Source organism: Pelobates fuscus, chromosome 10, assembly GCF_036172605.1.
Source record: "Pelobates fuscus isolate aPelFus1 chromosome 10, aPelFus1.pri, whole genome shotgun sequence".
Lineage (NCBI taxonomy): Eukaryota > Metazoa > Chordata > Amphibia > Anura > Pelobatidae > Pelobates > Pelobates fuscus.
The window spans coordinates 45,228,725-45,238,929 of record NC_086326.1 but is presented as its reverse complement, the minus strand read 5'-3'; the positions used below and the strand labels follow the sequence as shown (position 1 = coordinate 45,238,929).

At 35.0% G+C, this 10,205-nt stretch overlaps 1 protein-coding gene across 2 annotated transcripts; it reads right to left on the bottom strand.

Annotated features, from left to right (window-relative positions):
- Positions 1-259: 259 nt before the first annotated feature.
- NKX6-2 (NK6 homeobox 2) lies at positions 260-4,075 on the bottom strand. Of its 2 annotated transcripts, none has more exons than XM_063435256.1 (3): positions 3,309-4,075; positions 2,545-2,771; positions 260-1,165 (listed from the first exon to the last, which is right to left on the bottom strand). In XM_063435256.1, exons 1-3 carry the CDS (start codon positions 3,736-3,738, stop codon positions 917-919), a joined length of 906 nt encoding a protein of 301 aa, XP_063291326.1. In that variant the 5' UTR covers positions 3,739-4,075; the 3' UTR covers positions 260-916. The 2 variants fall into 2 exon arrangements, with proteins under 2 accessions (XP_063291326.1, XP_063291327.1); XM_063435257.1 differs by having other exon boundaries at positions 2,545-2,717.
- Between the last annotated feature and the right edge of the window lie 6,130 nt (positions 4,076-10,205).

Here is a 10,205-nt window from a genome sequence, read left to right as displayed (position 1 = left end):
AATAATCGCTTGCCTCCAATATATAGAAAACTTTGCTTTAAAAAAACCAAAACCAAAACAAAAAAAAACGCAATTGTGATATATGTAACAACTCAATTGCCATGTTTTTATTTTCCTTAAAAATATATATATATTTTTAAAAATAAATACTCTCTCCCTTTTTTGCGTTTTCATCATATTCTATTATTCTCTAATTCAAGAAAACAAAAAAATAGGTATGACAATTTAACTACATTTTAACATTAGAAATGACAGTCGGTTTGTAAGGAGAAGCTGTTAAATAATTTATTGAATATACAAAGTTTTCAGCATTTCTGAACATCAATATCTGACTTGACCTTCAAATGAAATGGTCAGGATTCTCTCTCTTTTTGGCTAAATTGTGAACAAAGTCCTTTAAGATTTTTTTATAGAGAGTGAAACCTTAAAAAGAGCTTTTTTTTTTACCGTGGGAAAAAAAAACATCACAGAATCTTCAATAAGATATATTTATATATCTATATACAAAGTGGAGATGGCCTCATCTGTACAAAAAGTAACAAACTTTGATTCTAGGTGCAAACAATTTTGCCTTTAGCTTAATGGAAAAAAAATTTGAGGAGTCAGGTAATGTAAAGGTTATTTTAACCTATTTACTGACTCTCTGACAGTGAAAGGGTTAAAGGTCCCCTTTAACCCAAGGAATATTAACAGTAAGATCATTTTTTTTTTTTTTATAACTTATTCTGTAAAAAATATATACATCTTAACATACATTTTTAGGCTGTACAACACATACCACTTTTAAACATTCACTTACAATTTCTTATTTATAATCTGTATACCCTGGTTAATTCAGCTTTTAAAGCGCTTTAAGGAGGAAAGATGGGGGTAGGTCCATTTTTTTCGAAGGGACAGTCTTTGCTCTGTGTTTATATCACAAAGTGTCAGAGTTATTACTGCAAGGACTAAGGAGGTTCAAGTTTGTAGATTTGTGCTTTTTTAATAACCTGGAGATTTTTTCATCATCCGAATTGGGGTCTAGCGGTTTATTATATTCATCATCTTCCTCGTTGTCAGAACTTTCCTTCATTTTCTCGGTTTCAGAGTCATGTTTTTTCTTGGCTGAAGCCATTTCTGCTGCATGCCTCTTCCTCCACTTTGTCCTTCTGTTCTGGAACCAAACCTGTTGAATAAGAACGTTTCTTATTAGTATAATCCAATCTGTTCCCAAATAAACCAGTTCGAATCTAACTGGATTCACACACAATTACAGGATAACATTATTCATATATACAGCCACATATGGGAAATAAAAATATATATTGAAGTACATAGATATAGCACTCATTAAATATGTTTGGTATTTAATGAGTGATCCCAGTATATTTATCATGTAAAAGCTGAGTGACAGCCTATGACTTGTGTTTGTGTTCCTCACATTTACTTAATTGCTTTGCTCTGCCTCCAGTTGTTATATTTAATTACATTTATTGTAGAAGGTTTCTTTTGAAACGTGAGGATTGGATTCTTTGTAGCATTGAAAAGGACACATGTATCGTTTAGAATGTGTCGATCAATATAAATAATCTGAGATCTAACAGCTGGCCGTTACTGTATCTTATGGGACAATATCACACAATAAGCAATACATCGCAAACTCTCTCACTTTGCGGAGTAGTTAATGCCTGCATCAGCAATCCTTTAATAATGTGGAAGGGTTAATTCGCATTAACACCTATTGTGCACTAAATAGCGAGTTATGGCAGCAACCAATTAACAAAATGGAAGTTAAAAGTAGGCGAAGTGGATTAGTTTTGTCAAGTTAGTGGTCATGTCCATATGACATATATACAATGTGTGTGTGTATATATTCCTATATATTTAGGTTTATTTTTTTTATATATATATATATATATATATATATATATATATATATATATATATACACACACACATACATACATACATACATACATACATACATATATACACACATACACAAACACATTATATATTTCAATATATATATATATATATATATATTTATAGAGTGCCAAACGTTCCACTGATATATATGTGTGTGTGTATGTATATATATATATATATATATATATATATATATATATATATATATGTGTGTGTGTGTATGTATATGATAAATATATAGTAGACAGGGTTAAAAAAAATGTACATTTGTATTTGTTAAAAAACGTATTGATACAAAGTATAAATATATGCTCTATCCCTGTTTTGGAAGCCACATATTTATTTTAAAGCTATAGGTATATATCTGTTCTCTTATAAAATTTAGGAGCTTTTCATTGATTTATAAGCAATCTGAATACCTAAAGTGCCTCTGACCAATAATATTTCTGAAAGATCTATGTGAGATTTATATATAGAATATAAAGCAGTCACACAGACATGTTTTGCAAGCAGTTCTGAGAGGCATATATTCGGATTGTAGCTAGATCTGTTAGCAGTGAGTGAGTGCTAGTAATAAAATAAATACACTGAGTGACAACATGGCAGCACATATTAGAGACATGTGACAGATCTTACCTTGACTTGACTTTCTGTCATTCCCAAGGAATAGGCCAGCCGAGCCCTCTCTGGTCCAGCCAGATATTTGGTTTGTTCGAAGGTTTTTTCCAGAGCAAAAATCTGCTGTCCTGAGAAGGTTGGCCTTGAATGTTTCTTTTTGCCATCTTTATCTAGAACCATCCCAGCTTGGGCTGAAAGGAATAACATCATAGATATCACTGGCTTTGAAGGAGGGTAGAGTCCAGCTGTATGTTTAAAGTCAATATAAATAGAATATTGTTTTTCACTGACAATCAAACAAACATACTGATATTATGCATATTTACTGTTGCATAATTGTCACATTCAAGATTTGGGGTTAAAAAAAAAAAAGTATTAAGAGCAGAAAAAAATGTTTCTCTCCAAGTAACTATGGACATTCAGCACAGAAACAGTTAAAACAATGTGCAGAATGAGTCTATTTACTGCAAGAAAAAAAAATCCTATTTTTTATTATAATTATTATTGGAGAATGCACTTAGAGTGAATGTTATTGTCTGATATGAATAACATGCTAATAATTATAATAATAACCATTACTATATAATAGTTCAACGCTGGATTGTTTAGAGTGGGAAGGATTTGTAAAAGAAATGCATTAACCCTTGCGATGCCGGAAAGGGCCGCATAGCAAGTTTTTAGGAGCCCCGGTGGCTCCTGAGGAATTTCGAATGAAATGAGTGACACACAGTAACATTGTTAGGTGACCCGGAATGTATTGATTGATTTAGTGATCTACTTACAAGGACAGGAGAGTCTTGGGTCCCTCCAAGGAGAACTTTGCATAACTCCAGGCCAAAAGATGGGGGCTCTCCCAGGCAGCTCTGCCAGGGGTTTGGGGTACCTGGACACAGCTGCCGGGTTAAAGTACATCCCAGTGGAGGTGGCAAGTCCATTAATTCGAGGAAGGCTGCTGAGGAGGTTGCCAGTGGTCGCACCCAGAGTAGCACCCAAAGGCCTGCTTAGGATGTCACTAATCCCATGAGGTGTCCCCAGGGGGATCTGTGCGTTGAGGGAGGAGAGGCTGGGGGTTTTGAAAGTGGAGGGATTCTGCAAAGCATAAGGGAACAACGTAGTTTTCATCTCAGCCATGTTATGCAATGCAGCCAAGGGTGTGCTGCTCAGCACAAAAGCACCCTGTCTGTTAGTATCCATCTGCCCCACAGCTAACATTTGTGATCATCCAGCACAAGCCCAGCAGCCTGTGTAAAACCCCCTCAATGCACGTGGTGTGAACCAGCAGGCTCTGCAGGAAGAAGTTCCTTGTGATGGTCAGCTCAGGATTAACTGGGCAGCTTTCTATGCAATAAAAGGGACTGGGCTGGACAAAAGTGGGGAAGGAAATCCTCTTCAGAGACTTCCAGCTCTCTATTGTCCCTGGTGGTTTCAGTACAATTTCTTTAAAGGGATTTTCTTTTTTTTCTTTCTTGTTTTCTTGCAAAAACAATCCTCGTTGGAAATCGGTGTGATCTGCAGTGTGTGTCCCCAGACTGAGCTGCCGGGGTCCCGATGAAACAACTCCGCCAAGCAGCCAGGGACATTGCACTGATATCTGGGCTTCCACCTGCCTGCCGCGCCCGCTGATTGGCCGCGGCGCAGCCACGCCTCGCGCTGATTGGTCCATCGATTGGAACCCCTTGCACTGCCTACACGTCACAGGGAGCCAGCAAGCACTAAATGAAGTTCTTATTATACAGTCAGGTGCTTTAAATGGCTGTAAATTTAGCCACTGATTTATCTCTCCAACGACTAAATAAATCCCATTCAATGAGATTTTAGTGAGGCTCAGACTGTAAGAGGGAATCAGGAGAGATAGAGAGAGAAAAATATGGCCATGTATCTCATCAAACAAGAACATTTAAATTTTATTGTCATTTTGGCTGAGTATTAATTTGTCTTAGTTGGGAAAAAAAAAAAAGTAAAAAAAAAAAAAAAGAGTATTGAGCTAAGAAATCTATGAGACAGGCAGATGTGTATTAAATAATTATACAGACAGGGAGTGAGCAAGAAACATGACCGTCCATAATAGCATGTATATATATTGGCTTCCAATAAATCAAGATTAATATTCATCTGTAGCTTGTAATATTAACGGAGCAGTCAATCCCTGCACTTTACTCATGGCTATAGGGAATCACATAATATCTATATATATATATATGCACATGTATGAAACACCTGATTAATCTGCACATGGTATTATGTATTAAAATCTATATTTAATTTATATATACATCAAATATTCATACATCTGCATGAGTATGTGTTTTACACGTTTTATATGTATGTCTGTGTTTGATATATGTTATGTTTGTATATATGCATGCGTTTTATATATATATATATATATATATATCTGTATCTGTATGTTTTATAAATTTTATTTATATGTGTATGTGTGTTGAAAACTATACGCTTTCCCAATTCTCCAATTATTTTCTATTATACAAATCGGTTCTCAAGTGACTACAACTCTACTCCAAGAATGAACCCTACAAAAATGAAAGACAAAGACACTTTCTTCAAGAAAATTGACGCATTTAAAAAAAATGATTAAACAGTGATTTTCACTCTAATTTAAATCAGTATATTGTATATCAGGTTAAATACATCAAATTATAACACGTATATACATTACAATAAGATCCTACAGTATGGTTTCTGTACCTCTCTCTATCTCTCTATGTATAGTAGAATTGTATATCTATATATCTGTGCGTGTCTGTGTCTGCGTGTATGTATATTTTATATATATATATATATATATATATATATATATATATATATATATATATATATATATATTATTTTTTTTTTCAAACTTGTTTTATTTCAGTTTCAAATTCAAATCTTATTCGATTTATCTACTCTATTTGAACGTAGGGACGGATAGTTATGTCAGCTATATCCTATATATATATATAATTTTAAAAATCCCTCAAATACAGGTCCTTTGTAATATTCCCACACTGTTCCCCCCCCCCTGGATGTAACAGTTTACTTATTTAACTCAATGTATGTACTTTAGCCAATTGACACAATAGCCAATAAAGGTTGCATATTAAGCTCATCAGAGACTTCTCATACAGACAAACGTCTCTCATCAGTGGCCTCTTTGTTCTGATGGATCTATTCAATCCCTGAAAACCTTCTTTACAGAACAGATCTGCTGAGACCCTCCAAATGGAGTATCTGTGGGGACATATTTACTGGATATACCCTTTTAAGGTGGATGAGAGAAGGGTTGTCCTAGGAAATAAAGAGGGGGCATCCTGAATGAAAAATTATGTTCTGTGACCTGATCTGATTTCACAGACTGACATACTGCTAGCATTAATATAGTGTTAAAATGACAGGCTCCCCCTGCTACCCCCCTGAACACCCTCTCCTATTATAGACCCAATATATACTGGTCAGGCACCCTGACACGTTTAATCAGATCTGCCATCTCCTCTCCATTGCCAGATTCTGGATAGATTTTAATTAACCCTGGGCAGAAGACAACCAAAATAACTTTTCTTTTGTGTGTGTGTGTGTGTGTGTGTGTGTGTGTGTATTCCTGACATTATACATAATGAATACACTAATTTAGAAAAAAAAAGTCTGCAATTTTACATTTACACTGGTCAATACATATCGTATAATTATTATTTTTTTTTAAATTGTTAAAAAAAATTACAAAAAAAATACTCGAAAGGTTCACGTGTGTATATGTAGATGTGTAATATTTTTTAATTTATGGATTTCCTTTATTCTGCATTGTTTTCAACAATAGGAGCAATGATGGAAGGTAAATTATGATTGTATATTATTATTTTTTAGATAATATTTATGAAACATGAGACCTTGGAGCAAGTTATTTAATTGATTAATCTTTTTATTCGGTGTAGTTGTTACTGTATTCTATTACTTAATAATATTATTTCCTATACAGCAACTTGTGGCTAACTGAAAACAGACTTGCAACATTTAGGCCAAAGTAGTTTAATAATTAAAAAAAATATATATATATATATATATATATATATATATATAATATTTGACTGAGATTTATCCCAGTTTGAGATTTATTTCGTTGTTTTTTTCTTGGAGTAAAATTTGCTAATTAGTTGAAAAGGCGCCACGAATTACTGTTTAGTTAATATACCCATCAGATCGCCCTAAAATATTGAACATTATGTATTTACTAATATTTATCACATTTGACTTAAGGATTAACAGGACTATTTACTAAACTCCAAATTGTAGCAGACTGAACCCAAAATTCAGGCTAAAACAGACCAGATGTATCTATAGCATTTCTGGAGAATATTTCTAGAATTGCAATCCGGGTTTTAATTCCCTATAATTCAGTGTATTCATACAGGCGATGGGGGGTCTCTTCCCCGTAATTATAGGCTATTAGACCAATAGATCACTCTTCATATTGGTCACATTGTTTAGCAAATGATCTCTTAACTAGTCAGCTAATGAATCTGTTACTTCTCTCATAGCAGTAGTGTATCTAATGATTAAACCACAGTCATTCTAATTGTTTATTGAGCCATACACAGGGTGATCTGTTGTAGTGCTTGTAAAGTAATAATGTAACTATAGCTGCTGGGTATTATACAGTCTGGGGAGGTCTGTGCTAGGTCCATGCCATATAGATTTAGTACACATGAAATCTGGGTATATGTATTTGTATACAGAGGGGTCAGAGAGGCAGGTTGCCCTGCTCCATGGTATTCTGCCAGTATCTGGGAGTGTGAGCTAGTACAATGTGGATTGGAGGTTTGGGTGGCTGACTCTGGGACCTGCCATTGAATGAGGGGCTGGGATGAGCAGGGATTGTCTTTCAGGAGAACTGTCAGGATGAGACTTGATTCCTTAACCAACTATACATCATTTAACTGTTAGTGAACACCAAGCTAGACCTTCTCACATACTGAGAGCTAGGGGTCACACTGCAATGCAAGTCTCTATCCATTTCTGACTGTCTGTCTGTCTATCTGTCCGTCTGTCATTTTTCTCCTCCAGCGTGCTTCTCTCTCAATTCCTCGCTAAACTATTAATCTCTTTTCTATCCCAGTCTCTTAATGTTATTTAACTGTTTATTTCCCCCATCCCTATAGCTCTCTCCATTACTTCCTCATATACATTACCTTCTGTACTGAGATATTTCTCTCCCCCCGCACCCCCATTATGTGCTTCTTTAATACTGTTTTTGAATATACCAATGTATGGCAACGAGCAGATTAATATATAGCTATAGGGATGGGGGCAATAAACAGTTACATCACATTATTTTAAATTAAATTCTTGCCTAATGGAAGCAGAGAGTTAGTTTTGAATGCATTAGGTCCATATATAGCAAGAGCATTCTATATAAAGCCCTCTCAGTAATGTCCCACAATGTGGGTGAGTATTGTGATCAGACTGCTCCCAGCCTCTTATTACAGGGTTATTCAATAAAGCCAGCAAATTTCACACCGATGGGAATCCCAAACACTGAGGGTGAGGTTGTTTTTTTAATTTATATTTTAGTTTAAGTTTTGCCTGTAGTTTCAACTGACTGTTTAGTAAATATACCCCAGAGGCTGTGCTGACTGGACACATTCTCCAAACTTTAGTCCAAAGAATTAGTTAGAGAAAAAAAATATATCTCCCAAACTCATAGAGAAAAAAACAAACTCATGTAGCTGGAGATTTTTAATTCTGTCGACATTTGATTTACATTTACTAAAGAGCGAGTTTTTGGCGAATCGATTAACGCATTTCAAAATATAGGTTGCAATGTGTTTTGGAAAGTTTGAAAACAAATCTAGATCTTCTATGATAATGACCTACATGTATCAGTAAAAAAAAAGGATTTTATCCCAATTCGATGTTTAGTGAATACTCCCACATTGTGTTAAAAGTATCATTATTTATCCCTGAGATTTAGTACAGTTTATTAATTGCGTGTTTGTCTGGATTCCCGGCGTTTCTGCCAATTCAGGGAGATTTTATTTAGAAAGCAGGATTTTATTTAAGGCTTTCTGGGTGACCCCAATAAACTATTTTTATATCTTGTTTTTTTGGGGGGAAACGTGGATTTAAATTAGCTTCCCCAGAACAGATAAACTCTAAATTGTAGTGAATGTAAATTTGAATTGCAGTGAATTACATTTTGCAAGTCAGATTTCAATTCTCTACAAATCAGATCTTAGTAAATAAACCCCATATGCTATTTAGAAAAAACAAATTAACTATGTAACAAGCAAGCTTAAAACAGTGGAGCAGTTACCATGGAAACCATTAGAATGTTCCTTCTGATTGCCCCTCTATGAGAACATTTCCCACAACTGCCCCCTATACAGAACCCCCATAGTGTGTCTATGACAGAACTGTCCAATGTCACTTCTCAAAGTGAGCAGACAGACTAGGAAACACGGGCCAAAAATGGGCAATTTCTTTCTTAATAAGGAGTTATCTTGGACAATAAAGAATTCGATTGATCACTAACTGGAGATCATTTGAATTCCCTGTATAACGCAGAGCACTCTCAGCTATACCTATATTGAAAGACAAGTGTTAGGAATAAACAAGTTAAAAAATCAACTAAAACAGATATACAAATAACTACTCAATATATAGAAATAAAAAATGTATTTGTCCTCTGTAGGTGTTTATGAAAATATATACTGTAGGTGTTTATGGAAAAAAATAAATATATATATATATATACACTCATTCACTCATTAATATGTAACAATATGACATACTGGGGATTAGATTATTTATGTGTATGAGATAATATATAAAAATGTATCGAATATCCAAGGGTTTAAATAGCAGTATGATTATTGATCATTATCGAAGGATTAATACATGCACGTGAGTGAACTATAAATAAATAATCCATGTATATTTTCTTGCAAATCGGCGTTCCATAATAGTGCAACTGTGTCTATGTGTGTGTCTGTGTGTGTGTGCGTGTGTCTGCGTCTGTGTGTGTGTACACGATTTAAATTTTGATGTGGGATATCGCATGGTAGCAGTAAGAATGTAAAGCCATGATTATACTGTATACTATGTAATGGGTATAGCAATATACTGGGTGGCATGCTGTGTATACTATGTTATGGGTATAGTATTATACTGGGTGGCATGCTGTGTATACTATCTATTTGATGGGTATAGCAGTATACTGGGTGGCATGCTGTGTATACTATCTATGTTATGGGTATAGCAGTATACTGGGTGGCATGCTGTGTATACTATCTATGTAATGGGTATAGCAGTGTACTGGGTGGCATGCTGTGTATACTATGTTATGGGTATAGCAGTGTACTGGGTGGCATGCTGTGTATACTATCTATGTTAGGGGTATAGCAGTGTACTGGGTGGCATGCTGTGTATACTATGTTAGGGGTAGGGGTATAGCAGTGTACTGTGTGGCATGCTGTGTATACTATGTATGTTATGGGTATAGCAGTGTACTGGGTGGCATGCTGTGTATACTATGTTATGGGTATAGCAGTATACTGGGTGGCATGCTGTCTATACTATGTTATGGGTATAGCAGTGTACTGGGTGGCATGCTGTGTATAATATGTATGTTATGGGTATAGCAGTGTACTGGGTGGCATGCTGTGTATACTATGTATGTTATGGGT

Excerpts from the sequence above, each read along its gene's own strand:
- NKX6-2 (XM_063435256.1), bottom strand. The coding sequence starts at position 3,738 with ATGTTAGCTGTGGGGCAGATGGATACTAACAGACAGGGTGCTTTTGTG. Across the intron at positions 2,772-3,308 it reads CCCAAGACTCTCCTGTCCTT|CTGGACTCTACCCTCCTTCA; the intron begins GTAAGTAGATCA and ends TTAAACATACAG. Across the intron at positions 1,166-2,544 it reads TGACAGAAAGTCAAGTCAAG|GTTTGGTTCCAGAACAGAAG; the intron begins GTAAGATCTGTC and ends CTTATTCAACAG.